At 36.1% G+C, this 18,347-nt stretch overlaps 1 protein-coding gene across 20 annotated transcripts in view; it reads left to right on the top strand.

Moving 5' to 3' along the window:
• Positions 1-537: 537 nt before the first annotated feature.
• MATR3 (matrin 3) overlaps positions 538-18,347 on the top strand; it is a 29,026-nt gene continuing 11,216 nt past the window's right edge. Inside the window, exons 1-5 of one of the 20 annotated variants that reach the window (XM_074212898.1) lie at positions 616-744; positions 2,483-2,548; positions 3,409-3,478; positions 8,724-8,801; positions 13,301-14,382. In XM_074212898.1, coding sequence (XP_074068999.1) covers positions 13,474-14,382 — 909 coding nt within the window. In that variant the 5' untranslated portion in view covers positions 616-744; positions 2,483-2,548; positions 3,409-3,478; positions 8,724-8,801; positions 13,301-13,473. The other 19 variants (XM_074212902.1, XM_074212906.1, XM_074212897.1 and 16 more) reach the window with 19 other exon arrangements.

Genomic DNA, 18,347 nt, shown 5'->3' with positions numbered 1-18,347 from the left:
GGAGGGGGCAGCCAGTAGCATCCCCCCGGGAGGGGTGGGGGCAGGGTCTGCATTCCGGCCTTAAACCAAAATTAGGCAGCGGGGTGTGGTCCGGCCGAGCCCCTCCGGCCTTTATTGCCCCTTCTCCCCCCACCACCGCGTTACTGAGGAAGAAAATAAACCCAGGGCGGTCGGCTTGCCCGATCCATCCAAGAGCTGGTCAAACAAAGGGGATGGCCTCGAGGCCTTCCGCTCTCCCAGCTGGCCTCCCAGCCCGTACCAGCGGGGCAGGGTGGATGACTAGCCTTTCCGAGGTTGCCAGGCCTCTAGGCCGCACATAGGCCTCTATTCCCCTCCCCCACCATCCCTGCCACTAGGGTGGGGGAGGGGTGGGGGAAGGGCCGAGGAGAAGGGAGAACCGCGCACGCGCGGTTCTTGGCGAGGCGGAGGCGCGGCTTCGCCTAAAGCCCCCCCCCCCCCCCCCGCCCGGTGCACGAGCTCGGGCCAGAATATAGTCTTGAGGAGGTAGGGAGGAAGCCGGCGCGCGCCGGCTGGAGCGGCGGAGGAGGGGCCAGGCCGGGTGCGCGCTTCGAAGCCAGTTCTCGCGAGAGCGGAATCGCTCTTTTGCTACTCCCGCTGTCCGCCCGTCGCCACACCGCCGTTGCTGCGGGGGATTGTGGGAGGTTTGGCGTCCCGCTCGAAGAGAGGTGTCGTTCTCCTCCTCCTCCCCTTCCCCGAGGTAGCCGTGGAGCGGGTGAGGACCGGGTGAGTGGGCGCCCCGCGTCTCCGGCGACCAGGACCTGGATTGAGGGAGCACTGGGGCTGGCAGCGGGGGGGCGCAGGGGGGGGCGCGGGCTGCGCGCGCCTCCCCTCCCTCCGCGCTGCGTATGTGAGCCGCCCGCTTGCCCGCCGCCATGTTGGGAACGCAGTGGCAGCGCGGCTAGGCTCTCCCGGCGGCTGAGGTGAGGGCGGGCCGGGCCGGGGCCGGCCACGAAGGATGGCTTTTCCCGAGCCTCGGCCCAGGGGGCTCCTCGGGAGGGGGATGGCGGCCAGCCGGGCCGTCTCCATTCCTCCCTTTCTGGTTGTGGGCGGGTACGGGAAGCTAAACCCGTTACTTACACGCGGGGCGCCGCGGAGGGGAGGGGCAGGCGGCCTCCCGGGGCCCGGGCCGCGTTTTGGCGGGTAGGAGGGGAGAGCGGAGAAGTGCGCACGGGGCGCGCGTGTGTGTGTGTGTGTGTGTGTGTGTGTGTGTGTGTGTGTGTGTCGGGGTGTGTGCCTGCGCGCGCACGGGCGAGCTGGTGAGAGGCTCGGGGCTCGGGGCGCTGCGGCCCGGCCGGCGGCGCCCCCTCCCCGCTTCATTTAGCCCTCTCCGCCGGCGGCGAAGGGTGTGTTTCCCTCTCCTTTTGCAAAAGAAAATGGCAGCCCCAAAAGGTTTTCTAGTATCCGTGGTTGTGATTTAAGGCAGGCTCCCCTCCTCCCTCCCAGGCTCCCACTCCCCCGCCTTCCCGGCTCCCGCTCCCCCTCCCTCGCGACTCCCACTCCTCCTCCCCTCGCGACTCCCACTCCCCCTCCCTCCCGCTCCCTCCCTCCCTCCTCCCCGCTCCCACTCCCCCTCCCCTCCAGGTGGCTCGCACTCCCCTTTCCTGCGGTTCGCAGCGCCCCCTTAAGTCTTGTGGCGGCTTCCCTTCTCTGCATCTCACTTAAATGGTTTTTGTGACCCTAATCTCTTGCGATTGAAATGGCCGCGAAGTGAAAAGCTCTTTGGATTTTTATTGTCGCGTTGTATTGGAAGCCCTGAATTTAACTCATAGAGCGATCTTTTTGAGTAAAGGATTAAAAGAACAACAAAAAACCCCTCTCCACCTAAATGCTTTTAATCTGGATTATTCTTTAAAAGGATGATATGATGGTTTTCTGGTTTCCAGACAAAGGCTGGGCCTAGGACCTGCTGATAATGTATACCGCCAGTGTTTAATGATGTGGAACGTTTACTCTTAATTTAGATGGTATGAAGACAATAAATATTTATTAAATGCCTTCTGTGTTTGAGGCACTACCTAGACCATGGTTTTTTTGTATGGGTCTGAGACCGATTGTCCTATTGGACCAGTTAATTTTCATCTATACTTGGAATATTTAAAAATTATAAGATTAAAAAATATCTCCTGGCTTGAGTTGATTTAGGGTAGTGTGAAACATCCCACGGGTCAAGAGGTTACTGTATAAACATATTAAAGGTTTTATTTTGGTACTTAAAAATATTCAGTGGATGACTTTGGATGATGATAAACAGTTTGCACATTTCAAATGGCATGTTATGGTGAACATAGTCTAATTTGAGGTAGTTGTTAAATACTTGGTACACCTTACTAACGACTATTAGTAATTCACTCTGGATATATAAGTTCAAGGGGGGGAGTAGAACTTGCGATGGAAAAAAATATGGAAATCTAAATATCGAAAGAAAAAAGGTGGTACAACTACCTTTATTTCCATTTTACAGATGAAAGAAAGTTAGCCAAGATAAAATAAGAGCTAAGCCTTGAATCAAGCTTTCCTGAGTCTCCAGGTACAGGTATTTTTTTCCACTGTATTAGCAAAGCTCTTCTAATTTATTTTTGTGATATTTCAAAGTTATAGGTTTGAATTTTTGTAATGTTTTTGTTTACATATAGATTACCCTAGCTATAAAGAATGAGATTCACAAAAGGGTTAGTTCTACTTTTAGAAAAACTATAGTGGTCATTGAAAAATTCTTTGAATTCTTTTAAATCTACATTACAAGACACTGATTTTTCCGTCTTTATTCATTCACCCATCAGCACTGCTATAGAGTGCCCTTAATTTCATTCTTTAAAGGTGCAGTTACATTTGATTTCATAATTTGAGTATTTAAAAAACCCCATCACTAATCAAAGATCACCAGGTCTCCTGACTGTGGTCCAGTGCCTCTCACAACAATAGTATAAAAAAAGAAAGAATTTAAGCTAAATAATTAAATAATTCAGAACTTTCCATTGCATTCTTTAAAGTAGTGGCAGGATGAAGGTATTCATCAATGTTAGTACTGGTATGTGTGATTTATAGGCAGACATTTTAAAAACTATGAGAAGTTGCTTTTGATTTTAAAGACAGAATCTTAAATTGACTATTGAATTATAAAAATTTCTTTCTTCAAGTGGTCCCAGGTTATTTTTTACATTTTCAAATATAAAATGTCAGTATTTCAAAACAATTTTGCATTTAAATTGAACTGTAATAGAATCTTAGTTGAGCAGGATTGATTACTAATTATGTGTTACACATTATGATTTTGTTTTATAATTATACTGAAATTTTGCCATTGATTTTAAGAGTGTGGTCAAAAAATTCTGAGGTCATTGTAACAGATTTTCATCTTTTAATTACTGCAAATTTGATTTCTTTCAGTTACCTATCTTGGGATTCTCCATTAGAAATAACACCGTAGCAATAGACAATCCATACAAGAAGTTATGAGGTGGGTTCCTTAGGAAGTCAAGTATTTTGATTTAAGGACTTCCAACTAGATTGCTTAATGCTAACTAAAGTAAAAGTTTTGCCATGAATACACTATAAAGATTTTAATATTAATTCACATTTAATTAGTGGGGTCATTTCAGATGTCTCCAAGAGGACTAACAAGATCTTTGAAATTCTTAATGGAAACCTTTCTTAAAGCTAAATTTTATGGTATATTGAGGAAGAAGCGAGTATTTTAGTTAAAAAATGATTTAAACTTTTTATTCTAATTTGTTCTGGCTCCTGAGCACCATTTCTCATTTATCTCATTTGTTTTACTTGTCTGTAGTCAAAATTGGGGCATTTAGGTTGAACATACTCTAGCATATTGAGAGAATCTGAATTTCACCATAGCTTAATGAACTAGGTAGATAAGATCATCTTCATATTTGTCTCCATATTACAATTGGCTTATTTGCCAGAAAATCACACAAATAGTTTTGACTGGGTCCTTGGACTTAATATCTTCCTGAATTTTACCATTTTTACTGCAGCTAACATTTAGAATAATGTTTTGTTTTTGTCTTTTGTTCTTGAAGAGGGCCATGACAAGCACATGAATTGGTTTTGAGTGAGGGGGTGCTGTGTTAAGTCACCAGCCTCACTTTCTCCTCCAGAACCATTTGGAACCAGTGGCTAGATAGGAATCAGGACAACTGGAGATAATCCTCTATGCCAGACAGTCAGGGTTACATTACTTGCCCAAGGTCACACAGTTAGCTGTGTGTATGAGTATCTGAGACTAGATTTGGACTCCTCTCTTCCAAACAACAAGGCCAGTGCTCTGTCCACTGCATCACCTAACTGCCCCATTAGAATTTGTAGATGACTAGGTCAAGGTAGATAGCAATTGAACTGATCCTTTCAGAAGTCTTAGAATTCAGAAAAATTGTTGAATTTTATATGTTCATTAAAACATTGTCAGGTATTAGATGATATATAATAGTCCCTAGGTGAGGAAGTATGCTGCTCATGCCTAGGTTTTGTGGGATTAGGTAAAGAAGTCTCAGGAATGACTTGGATAATTTAAGGATAAAAGGCAATTTTTATTGTAATATATAAATTTAGTATACTACATTATTCATATTACTGTCCTCCCCATTCTTCACATTGGCATTTCATCTCTTTGATTCTTATCCTTGTAATGTTTTTCCTGCTGACCCCCATCCTCATCCTTTTAGTATTCAACGTGTAGCTTAAATGCTACTTCCTACATGAATGGCCTTTTACTCTATCTTCCCTCCCTCTCCTTATATTTACTTGGTGTTTTTATTTGCTCTATTGTATGTTTTCTTCATCAAATGTAAGCTCCTTGAGGATGCCTTGACTTTTTATTAAATCAGGTCTGCTTAAATAAGATAGTACACAGCCTAGTGCAGTGTTAAGTACATGGTGATTGCTTGTTTACTTAGTTTTTCTAGAAAATATTAACTACTTTAAAAATAGTCTCTGCAACTACAGGCCAGGACTGAAGAATTCCTTTGAATGTGATCCAAGGAAAAGGGAGTGAGGAAATGAAAAAGGAAGAAATGAGTAGAGGTTTGATTATACATGAGGGTCACTGGTCTTCAGATGATACTTTAATTTTTTTCTATTCAGAAAAAAGCTCAGAAAAAGGGAATTATTGTTGGAAAGGAAAATAATTACTTAATATTATAAGGACCATATCCTAAAGTTGAGCTCCAATTTCTTGGATTTCTTGTTTTGTCAAGATGTGCTTAAACTGTTTGAGGAATTGTACTAATTTTGCAAAATACTTTTCTTCCATAGGTGATAAGTCTTTTTTCTTCCTTTTTAAGTGGATGCTGTGTGAGGAGGTGGTATTTTGAACTTGGCAATGATAATTAAAAATATTCAAATACATAAGAATTACAAAAGAATTGCACATAAGAGATTCCATTTGTAATTTTTTTAATGCATATTTAACAAAATTTTCCCTTTTTTTGCTTTCATACCGCCTTTTGAATCATTTTGAAATTTTTAAATGTGACTTTAGGCATCATATATCCTCTTTTTTGTTTTCTTCTCATTAGATCATATATCTTTCTCTTGCAAATTTGTGTCCTCGTAGCTTTTGAATTTTTGACTTTGTAAAAATCAAAAACAAATGCCCCCCCCTTCTTTATTCTGGGAGCATTATATTTTGTTGTAAGGAACCATTTCAATAGCAAATCAAGTCTTATGTCTTTCATTGAGAGTAATTTTCTTCCTTTCCATTCCATTTTTTAATGATTTAAAAGTATATTTAGATAATCTATTTGGAATTTATTGCATATATGGTATAAAGATCTATTGTCATTTTTCATCATATGCTTTTCATTTTCTGTGAACTCTTTAATGGCATCCCTGTGCCTATAGATAAAATGCAAAATCATTTGTCTGATATTTGAGTCTCTTCATAGTCTAGCTACCATATGCCTTTCTAGACTTATTTCTTAGTATTTCTTGTCATGATCTGTATTCTTGCCAAACTGAATTAATTATTCCATCCCAGGCTTCCATTCATTCACCCAGACTTGTAACTGTTTCCCATGCCTTTGCAGTGCTTTCCTTTTCTGCCTTCCCCTCCAGTTAGAACTCTCTCCCTTCTCAATTTTCTTTATTTCTTTGCTTTATTTGTGTACATTATCTTTCAGGAGAAGTAATTTTCCTTAGGGCAGAGAGGCTTTCATTTTTAAATTATCTTTGTAATCTCTATACTTGGAGTTTTTGCACATAGTACGGATTTCATTGAATATTTTAATTATCTTGGATGATTTTATATGTGTGTGTGTGCACGTGTGCCCATGTGCATACATATATGTATATAAATCCCACTTATTTAAAAAGCTCATTTTAGAAGACAGCTTTTGTAAATGCTAAATTTTTGGAATATTGGTTAAGATAGATATAATCCCTTAAAAATTGTTGTTTTTATTTTGTTTTTTAGTTTTTGCAAGTCAGTGGGGTTAAGTGACAGGTAATTATTTGTATTTTTTTTTTTAGTTTTTACAAGGCTGTGGAGTTAAATGACTTGCCCAAGGTCACACAGCTAGGTAATTATTAAGTGCTTGAGGCCGAATTTGAACTCAGGTCCTCCTAACTCCAGGGCCTGTGCTCTATCCACTGTACCACATAGTTGTCCTAATCCCTTAGAATTTGAGTCTGTAGAAGAATAATTTTGGAGAACTTTGGCAACAAAATTATAAAAGGCAATGCGATCATTTATTGTGTCTGTTCAGGGTTTGCAAGTTTGGGATGTTGGAGTCTTAAGAGATAGACATTGTTTTTTTTTTATTTTTTATTTTTAGGATTTTACAAGGCAAATGAGGTTAAGTGGCTTGCCCAAGGCCACACAGCTAGGTAATTATTAAGTGTCTGAGGCCGAATTTGAACTCAGGTACTCCTGACTCCAGGGCCAGTGCTCTATCCACTACACCACCTAGCTGCCCTGCCATTGTTTACAGAGTAAGGGACCTGATTAAAAGAGTTGGTAAAACCTTTAAAGGCCAAAAATTTGAGGTAATATATTCCTTCCAATAAGGAAGGAAACGTTTTTAATGTGCTTAAGATGTCTGAATTGAATTTTAAATTCAGGTAAGTGTAATCAAGGGGCAGCTAGGGTGTGGAGCAGTAGATTATTCTAGGTTTGGAGTTCATAGTGCTAGGACCTGCAGTTAAGATAACTCGTTTTTTATAAGTTCAAGTCTGGCTTATGAACCTTACTGTACGTGTAACTCAGAAAAAATCATTTAACTCTATTTACCTCAGTTTCCTCATTTGTAAAATGATGTGGAGAAGGAAATGATCAATTACTTAAATGTCTTTGCCAAGAAAACTGCAAATGGGGTCACCATGAGTTGGACACATCAAGATATTGTGTTTTAGGAGGAGAGTCATGGAGACTGTCTTACAAGGAAAGAAGTTATCAAAATAGCTGTTTTGTTGTTGCTTTAATTTTTCTGCATTCCTTCCTTTCTTCCTCCACCCTTTGGAGAGACTAGAAAAACAGAGACTTCTTAGTCCATTTAGTCTAACATTTCATTCATTTTACAAACTATATAACTAGATTATAACTAGTTTGATGTGACATTCTTGTTCAGCTGTGTCTGGATCTTGGTGAACCCATTTAAGGTTTCCTGAGCAAAGATAGTGGAAGATTTTGATTTTTTCCTCCAACTTTTCTTGTTGTTGTTTTTGCAAGGCCATGGGGACACCTAAGTAGTTTAAATGACTTGCCCCAAGGTCACACAGTTCAGTATTAAGTGTTTCAGGCTGCATTTGAACTCGGGTCCTCCTGACTCCAAGGATTGTACTCTTATTCACTGTGCCATCTGCACCTTCAACTCCTTTTATAGATGTACTGAGACAAATAGATGACTTGCCTAGGATCACACATTTAATGTGTCTTGAGGCTAGATTTGAACTTGGGAAGATGAGCTTCTTGACTTCAGGCCCAGCACTCTTATCACTGTGCCTCCTCCTAGCAGTTGAGGTATGACATAGGTGGTAATAGTTAAAGGCAGAATTTGAAAATAGATTATCAGGCTATTGTCAAAGTGCTTCCCTCCTGCGCATCATGTTACAGCCTCACATGAATGAAGGAGAAGGAAACCACAATGGGTAATCTCCCCAAATTTTTCAGCTTGGAGAATAGAAAAAGGTAATGCTATAGTAAGAAAAATGCTCAGTTTTTTGGGAGGGGGAAAATTATTTTTTTAAAAAACTATATTAATGGGGTTTGGAGGAAGGACCTTAGAAGTCTAAAGGCCCTGTAGTTAAGTTCTAGCCAGATCTGGAGTTTTGAATTTGGATGTTACTTGCATAGAAATGATCCCCAGATGCCTGGGGAGAGAGGTTGGAAAAGGTAGAACAAAATAGCTTTGGAAAAGTTGCTCTGTGAGTTTTGATACTGGAAGATAAAAGAAGGTTGAGGCTGTCACCCAGGAGTTTGATGGAAATTAATCACATAAATAGGATGAAGAAATTAGAATGTCTTGGTAGGAAAGAGTAGTTGACTGTTTTGTTAAAGGTCAGATGGGAAAAAAAAATTTTGTGCTTTGGATTCTTTCATCTTAAATTTCTTCAGTTCCTGATGTGAAAGTCATTGACCTTATTAAAATCTTTTCTGAGGTCTGGAAATTCTTAATAAAAGAATGAAAGTTATTCCAAGTTTGAACTGAAATACTTGAAAATGATTAACATGAAGCTTTTTATCTTCTCAGCAGCTGAATACACTCTGCAACAGTCTTTTATATATCACTGGCCTAAGGATCAAGAAGTGGGCTAGAAGTTGAATCCAGGTCTGTCAGATGGATATGCAGAGCAATAGTCTTGCAATATTTTTAAGTTTTAGGTAGTTTTTCAATCTGCCTGATGTTTTAAACTACAAATTTTGTCATTTGTAAAAAAAAAGTACCATAATGTTGTATATGTTGCTACTATACTTAACTGTAAAATGTGTTTACAATTTGAATTAATTTGGACTTTTCATTTTTAAAAAATTGAATACCACATTGAAATTCATTCACAGATATGCCATATTGAGGTATAGACTTGTGGTTATGAGATTCACAGTGCAAGGGTTCTAATGTGGTTCAAAATGAAAATTGAATTTTGTCAAAAAAGTTGGAAAACCAAAATTATAATTATATTTAGGCAAAATTATAATTATATTTAGGCAAATTCTGCCTAATTATATTTAGCAATAGGGAAAAACTAATAAAACCTGCTTCTTAAAAAAAAGCATTACTAGGGGCAGCTAGGTGGTGCAGTGGATAGAGAGCACTCACTGGCCCTGGAGTCAGGAGGACCTGAGTTCAAATATGGCCTCAGGCACTTAATTGCCTAGCTATATGACCTTGGGCAAGTCACTTAACCCCATTGCCCCTTAAAAAAAATTAAGCATTATTAAAATTGAATTTTCTGTACTGTAACAGTTTATGATTTGAGTATTTGGCTAATTCAAGTTTTTGACCCTTGAATAAATTTTATAAAACTAGAATATAAAAACTTAAATATTCTAGTGCAAATGTAGAATATCAGTTTAGATGAATCAGAACAATTTAACCCTTTTAGTGAACTAAAAAGGAGTTTGATTGTAGATTGGAACTAGTAACCTGAGCAGGAAAAGCGGTTGAATACTCCATATATCAAGCAACCACCTTTTTCAAAGGCTTTGTTATACTTGTTTCTTATTCTTGCTATAAGACTATATCTAATTTATTTAGGCATGTGTAATTTCTACCTCAGTAAGCACGTTATTCTGCTAAATCATGTTGGCATTCATCTTGCAATTATATGCGAACCACTGTTTATATATGTTTTAAAATTAGCAGCTAAGGTTTTATGAACATTGAGACAATTTAATCTATTTTCTTAGCATATATCATACAGTAAGACTTAGAGATAAATAATCAAGGAAGCCCTCCAAAACTACTCTAGCAAGCTTTCCTTTTGAAATTACTGTTATGTTTAGAATATACCAGTAATTTCTACACGTCTGATATACTAGTATATTAAAAAGTATTAATAAAACAAGCACTTGATCCTAAAATAATGATTTTTGAATTTAGAAGCCTAAAGGGTTCTCCTTTTTATTATACTGTTGAAAAAAATCTGGTTTAAGTTCATTTTTTAATTTAAATTAGTATATTCTATGTTATATATGAGGAATTGAGGGGATACTCCCCTACATTTTCTTGGCAGATTCATGTACTAGAGGAAACCTGTACTATCTGGTATTAGATTACTGCTAATGTGAACTTTTAATGTGGGAAAGAAGTAGCTATCTTTTCTGAAAATGCATGAGATTTCTGAAGTGTCCTTTATAAAAGGATATATCTTGAAAAGTACATAAATGTATTAAATAACTAGATTTAAAAATTTTTATGTTTAAGATGTTTTTATCGATTCAAATTAATGTGTATCTTAATAGAGAAAAAAGTTTGAGAAAATTTGTAAATCCTTAAATGTTGATTACAGTAATTTCTCTTAAATGTCTTTTTCTCTAGTATTGTTACTCCAAATATGAGGATGATTTTTAAATACTATATTTGGCAGGACATTAGATATTCCAATATTTGACAAGCACAATTAATAGTTTCCTTGGTAAATTGTAAAATTTATTTTTAGAGATTGATATATATATATGTATGTACATATATATATGGTGATGACATTTAACATAATTGAAGATTTGATGTTTATAATATTTAGTAAATTTGAAAATAGGACTATTTTATTTGAACAAAACTCTTAATTGGTTAGATTTAATTTTCTTTCTACCCTAATTTAAAAATATCTTAATGTCCAGTCAAGAAAAACTATTTTGAAATGCTTTCATAAATGTACTTTAAAACAGTATGTATTATGTGGCTGGATTATTATAGTTATTTAAAGTAACTTAAAAATTTAGTTTAACTTTTGTGATTTTGATAGAAGTTATAAGTCCTAAGGCAGGACTCACATATTGGTACTGCACTTTGAATTGCTGTCTTTTAGATTAGATTATAAATATGTAAGGCTAATTTTTATGGGAGCATATGATCTCATGGAACTTGAATATTGTTTCCGTGTCTTGTTCTTTTTCTCGGTTATTTCAGCATCCATTTTCTGTTTGTCATCTTTTGCCTCCTCCAACACTTAACTTTTCTTTTTGAAGACCCATAGCTCCCTATATAGTTTTGTGCAGAAATATATTTTTTAAAATAAATATTATTAGATATCTATTGATTTCATTTTATTTCTTAGAAAATGTGGCAGACTTCTGTTAAGTGGTCATGCCACATGATTTCCTTAAGGGGAAATTTAGCTTAATATAACAGTTATTAAACTGAACTATCAATAAATTTCATGCTAGAATTAAAGCACATGACTTAACTAATATTACTTTTAATATTTTGACATTTTGATTATGAAAACTTCCTTTAATTGTGCTCTGTTAAACATGTATAAATGTTAAGGTTCTACCTTGTGATTACACATAAAAATTAGTTCAGCTACTATTCTGGCATTTAAAAAAAATCATACACAACTATCTGCATACTTTAAACAGACTAAGGAAATTATCTTATCCCCCTTCATCTCAACGTCTGCTGACACACCTCCTTTTAAACAATTGTCTCTTGTTTTAAAACTTAATTCATATTTCTAGTGGATCTCATCTAGCATTGATTTCTTCAATGTCTTTTTCTCAAATTCATCTCTTTTGATGTGAGAGCATTCTCTGTAACTCAAGCCACCTCTGATAGCCTTTCTGTGTCTCTTCTTTACCTTTGCTACATCTTTTTTTTTAATCTAGTCTAAAAATCTCTTTCTATATACCATTTTTCTTCCTCTGCTACTGTATTCATACAGTATATATCTAACTTTGATCTAACATTGAAATTAGTCAAAGTAGGTTGTCTATAATAATAGATTAGTAACTTGTTAATACTACTGCTTGATTTTTAACTAATGAAGTTTTTGATATATAAAACTTTTGAGAAATATATATATGTATTTTATATATATATATAGGTATGTGGTTGAATAAAAAGTATTCCTGTATCTATCTACTTTAGTCCTCATGTAAGGAAGAAATTTCTTGACTCTGACATGGAACCTTCAGGCTTTATATTATATGTGTGTGTGTGTGTGTGTGTATATATATATATATATATATAAATTACTCTGATGTATATAAAGCCAACGGTATTTAGTTAAAGTTTTTTGTAATGTGTTTTCTTTGAACTATGAAATTGTTGTAAGTGAATCGCACCTAGTACTTTACAAATTCTTATGGTACTGAAATCACTTCTGATTTGGAAGCTGGCATCAGTTTAGGGAAAGAAATGACAACATCATCATCCATGTTTGAAGAAGAACTCTTGGGAAAAGATAGTGTTCATAATTTAGTTTTTCCAGGAAAAAATATTCTTTTAAAAAAAATTATGGGATTTCTAAGTATTCAAGATCTTTTCATTTCCTCTATTTTGAAGCTCCTAGAGGTGCTGAATCTCCAAGCTTCATATGAGCTTTATTTAATGCTAACTTGGGAAAAGTGCCCTTTCCTGGATCTCCTATTATACTTCCTGCACTGGGTTTTTTCTTGGGAATCTCCCTTTTCTCCTTACTTTTATAAGAATAAGCACAGTCTAAGATAGATTTGGCAGCAAGAAGGCACAAATAGCAAAATGACTTACATGTGGGGAAAAATCTTTAAAATAGGAAATAACTTAGTTTTCTTGTTCACATCTGTCTTCACCTCAGTAAATTAATTTTGCTGCATTAAGCTTTCCTATTTTATTTGGTCTTAGCTCTTATGATAGATACTTGCTACCCAAACTTCAGTTACTTTTGGTTACTTGGTCTGGTCCTTTTCTGTAGTGTTAGAGGTTTCATTTTCAGAGCAGTATACAACAGATTCATCTTTGACTTTCTGACTTTATTTTTTGGTAGTCTTTCTCCTGGAACTTAAGCATCATATAGGTGCCTATTTATTCTTCTAAAAGGAGACCCATCTTAGATTATTTTACCAAAATTTAGATACATGCAGAGATCCAGCACTTCATTTAAATTCAGTATGAAATTCACTTTTAGTAGTTAAAAGCTTAGTTTGACAGATGACCTTTTTTTTCTCCTTAAAAATAGGTTCTGGGTACATCTTGAATCTGTTTTAAGATATGTAATGAAAGCCTTGTAAGTTTGAGATCTTAAATGTTTTTTCTTTTTTTTTAAATCAACATGATGCATGTTTTTTTTAAAAAAAACTGCATCTGCTTAAAGGGATTTATTACTAAAATTGCTTATTTTTCTACAGAGTTGTCTGCTGGTTCTCAGCTTGAAGAAGAATCTACAGTCCTTATTGATCCTTTTTTCTTGGCGTTACCATTTTTGAAGCAAAGTTAACTAGCTTTCTAGTCTGAGCTTTCTTTTTGGCCGTCTTTAAAAAAAATTTTTTGATCCATAAGGTAGACAAGAGATAGTTCTACAATGTCCAAGTCATTCCAGCAGTCATCTCTCAGTAGGGACTCACAAGGTCATGGGCGTGACCTATCTGCAGGAATAGGCCTTCTTGCTGCTGCTACCCAATCTTTAAGTATGCCAGCATCTCTTGGAAGGATGAACCAGGGTACTGCACGCCTTGCTAGTTTAATGAATCTTGGAATGAGTTCTTCATTGAATCAACAAGGATCTCATAGTGCACTGTCTTCTGCTAGTACTTCTTCCCATAATTTGCAATCTATATTTAACATTGGAAGTAGAGGTCCACTCCCTTTGTCTTCTCAACACCGTGGAGATGCGGACCAGGCCAGTAACATTTTGGCCAGTTTTGGTCTGTCTGCTAGAGACTTAGATGAACTGAGTCGTTATCCAGAGGACAAGATTACTCCTGAGAATTTGCCCCAGATCCTTCTACAACTTAAAAGGAGGAGAACTGAAGAAGGCCCTTCATTGAGTTATGGTAGAGATGGCAGATCTGCTACACGGGAGCCACCATACAGAGTACCTAGGGATGATTGGGAAGAAAAAAGGCACTTTAGAAGAGATAGTTTTGATGATCGTGGTCCTAGTCTCAACCCAGTGCTTGATTATGACCATGGAAGTCGTTCTCAAGAATCTGGTTATTATGACAGAATGGATTATGAAGATGACAGATTAAGAGATGGAGAAAGGTGTAGGGATGAATCTTTTTATGGTGAGCCCTCACATAACTATCATAAATTTGACAGTGAGTATGAGAGAATGGGTCGTGGTCCTGGTCCTTTACAAGAGAGATCTCTCTTTGAGAAAAAGAGAGGCGCTCCTCCAAGTAGCAATATTGAAGACTTCCATGGATTCTTACCGAAGGGTTATCCCCATCTGTGCTCTATATGTGATATGCCAGTTCATTCTAATAAGGTGAGTTAATGCAACAGATACTTCTAATTTCCTTTACATTGTAGTACCTATCTGTTTTTACCTATATCTTACTCTTTCGATAGTCTGATTACATTGAGTTGATCTAAAAGTTTTATATACCTTTGAGAGCACTTGCTTTATTTGGAAGATAATTGTTATTGAGCATTTTAAACCAGGGCTTTACATTAATATATTCTGTTTGCCTAGATTACTTCTGGCCACTGAGCTGTCATCCACTGGGATATCTTGTTGGCATTTTGCATCTATATGTTCCTCTTAACCATACATTTAAGCAGGTTTTTTTTATCTGCTTTGTTGAGTTGTTTTGAACATTTTTTTGCAGTCTGTGTCCTGTGCTATTCAGGAAGCTTGATTTCAGCTCTCCACATCTGTCTTGATTGCTGAATTTACATAGTAAAGATGTGTTCTTGCACAGTTCTCTTTTTTTCTTTATCCGTGGCTAAGGGAAAGCGTTAATGTAGAGCCCTGGAGTTTGCTTCAGTATGTTTCATATTTTAGATTAGTTCATTCTTAACTTTTTAATTTCCTTTAACACAAACTCTCATACTATGGCTGAAATTTGTCATCATTTTTTTTCTCCTTTTCCACACTTTTCTTAAGCACTTCAAAATTCACTTTTTATTATCCCATGTTGCATCTATCCCTTTAGAAACTTGGAAATTTCAATCAGCTACTGCAGTATCCTGCTCTATGTTCCTAGTAAGCATATTCTTTACCTGGTTTTAGGTGTAGATTTCTATTATATTCATTTTAAACCAAAAAAAATCTAATTCTCCTCTGTTTGCTTAATTATCATTCACATCTGGCAAAATGGCAACTTATTCAAAATGCCTTTATTGAACACATTGTCCTTTCTCTTTCAACTTTTTCAATTTTATCCATTCTCGCTATTTTCAAAATATAATAAAATTGGATTTTAAGGGGAATCCTACCTTGATGTGTAATTCTGACCATCAATTTTTCCTGGTCTGATATATAAGATCATTCCACTTGCAGGGAACATGCTGCTGTTAAGAACTGAATTTAGAACAACATCTAAAAATGTCATTTCCTATCCACATCTATTCCATTAAAACATTTTAAAAGGAGTATTAATTTTTAAATAATCAAAATTACCCAAATTAATTTACTTCTATTAGAAACAAACTTAAAAAGCTACTTATCATCACCCATATATTCTCCCTTTCTGTTTGGATCTCTGAATTTTGGTTTGCCCCACAAAGAGTGGTACTTTAACAACACTAAAAATTGTAATTTTGATCTGGAAAAACTTGAATTTACAGAGCACTTTGGAAATTTAAACTTTAAAATTAACCAATTGAATGTGTTTATTAATTATACAAAGATTCTTTAAACTACTAACTAGGTAAAATACCCCAAAAAAGTCTTCACTAATCTAGTATATCTCAAAATACCAAATTACTTTGTAGCATTATTAAATTTTTTTGTTGTTAAGATGTTGTGGTTTTTCCCTCCAGAATGCTAATTCTAAATGCTTAAATCAGCATTTTTCTATTTTACACTTAGCCCCCCCCCCTTTTAAATATTCCTTGTATATACTTAATGAAAGTTTAAATTTAGGGTCAATGAGTCAAACTAGATCTTGAGTTTTATTGTGAGTTGATATCCTGAAGGAAATGTTTCTTAGGTTTATTCCTAAGGGTAAATGCTAAAGGTGAAAAATCAATAAAAGTTCTCTAAACCCCAAGGATAATTGCCAATTATAATGTATTTTTAGGGCCTGTTTTATTTTTTTTCCCCAAAGCTGTTATTGAGGGCAATTAATTGAGAATTACAAATACATAAAGTTGCATGTATTTGAAAGCTTTCTTTTACCCTTGTGTTTCACATAGTGCAGTAAATGGAAATTTGCTGCTGGTACATAGAACAGGACAATGCAGTAAAGGAACGTGTGAGGAAACTTAGATTAAAGAAATGTGTGTTTTTATATGTTGCATTTTACCCAAATGATTAGCACCTTTTAGTTCTTTAAGTACTTTCTTTGGTGAGACTAAATTAAGGATTACAAATTACAGGAGGAATTCTTTTTTTAATAATACACAAAGGAATATAGCTTTATCAATCATTGCTAACTATCACAAATCATGTATCCAGCCTGCTTCTGTAATCTTCTGAATATATGAAATTGAAAAAGCAAAATTCAAATTATTTAAGTTGTAGGCTTAAATTTTTCCTTGTTTTTTTGCCAATTCTGTTTGATTAAAAGCATTTATTCCCTTATGCTTCTAGATTGTGTTAACATGTGTTTCCAGGCATGTTATAACATGCCTTTGTTGTCAACATTGGTCTTTGGGATAATAGATGAAGCAATAGGGGGATAATGCTTTAGAAGTTTAATCCTGCCCTTTTATATGCACTGCATATTCTGGAAAATTTTTCATAGCTTGATGGTGGCATTATATAATAGGTAGAATATCAAAGATGAACAACTTTTGAGTAGAAAAGTTAACTTTAATATTTTACAGAGACTTTGTTCTTATTTCCTTCAAGAGGAAGGTAGTCCAGGACTTCACTGTTGATTGTCATATTTCTTTTCTTGTCAGCAAACTATTTTAAATAACTTTTTATTAGCTTTAGGCACTACCATTTTCATATCCCTCTTTTGATATTTTCTGGGCAACATGTCCTATAACTTCAGTCTTACCTGCCATTCATATTCTTTCTCTTTTTATTTTCTCATAATTCTTTAAAAAGACTTCCCTTTTGTCTTTGGTATAGGTGAACATTCAGACATTAGCCTTTTTTAGCCTGGGTTACATCTAAACCTTAAAACAATATTCTTATATAAATTCCATTAGTCTGACACACCAGGGTACCTTTATCTTTCTTCAGGATTGATTTTCATTTTTAATGAAGAATCAGAAAAAAGTTAAAATCCAAAATTCAGTTAGAGATTTCCAGTCCTTAGAATTTGGATAGAATCTAGTATGTTAACATTATAGGGATAGTTGGCAGAATTTTCCTGAAACTTAGAACTAGATTTGTGTTCTTGGGTTTAAAATTTGTCTAGATCAAGAATAGTCATATTTTTCTCCTTCACAGAAGTTGCTACTTCTACTTAGAAGTTTTATCCCTATATGTTAGCTGTTGAGTGGGAAAATTGAATTAAAAATCTTGGCATTCTATGTTTGTTCCATCTACTGTGGGTCTGTGTAAATAAAATGCCTGGTTGGTAAATCCTCCCCCTATTCTCCTCCACTCCTGCTTTACCGCTGCTTTAATTTATGAAGTCATATTCTATAAGTAAATAAGACATGTAAAAATTTGCTATTAAGATTTATGTTTTTTCTGCCAGTGGCACTATTTTTCATCAATAGTTGTTCGATGTCAGACTAGCTCATAATAACCTTGGGTGGTGTCCAGAATTCCTTAACATACACTGTTGATCTTGTTTTTAAAGAAGAGACAGCTTTGAGGTGCACAAATGGATTAAAGTGACCACAACCCTTAGAAGAATTAATAAAATTCACTCTGCCCTGAATTCCATAGGCCCCCATCTTTATTCCGTCTCTTTCACAAACAAAACAGTTGAAATTTTTAGGGTAAATAGTTTGCCATAGATCACAGAATTGGAAAGGATGTCAGAAGTCAATATGCTCAAGGTTTTCATAGCTCCGGATTCAAAATTTACTGTTTTCCCCCTTGTACCCATGATATGTTTACCATTTTGTCTCTATGGAAATATTTTTAGGTTTTGAAAATGTATGAAAAACTAATATTTAAGTTAAAAATTTTAGTTTTATTTGTGGTTGAGAAAAACATGTTCTGCAATTACAGGAGTAGATAGCCTTAATTATTTAATTTCAAATGACAGTTCATTAGTATTTCACTGTTTAAGATAAGGATTTGATATTGACCCCAACTCGAAGAAAAGGAAGTAAAAGGTAGTCATAAGTTAATACTAACAAAGAAATTAGAATGTA

The sequence above is a fragment of the Macrotis lagotis genome, chromosome 1, assembly GCF_037893015.1.
Source record: "Macrotis lagotis isolate mMagLag1 chromosome 1, bilby.v1.9.chrom.fasta, whole genome shotgun sequence".
NCBI classification, from domain to species: Eukaryota; Metazoa; Chordata; class Mammalia; order Peramelemorphia; family Peramelidae; genus Macrotis; species Macrotis lagotis.
The sequence above is the reverse complement of the archived record's forward strand: the minus strand, read 5'-3'. Positions and strand labels throughout refer to the sequence as shown.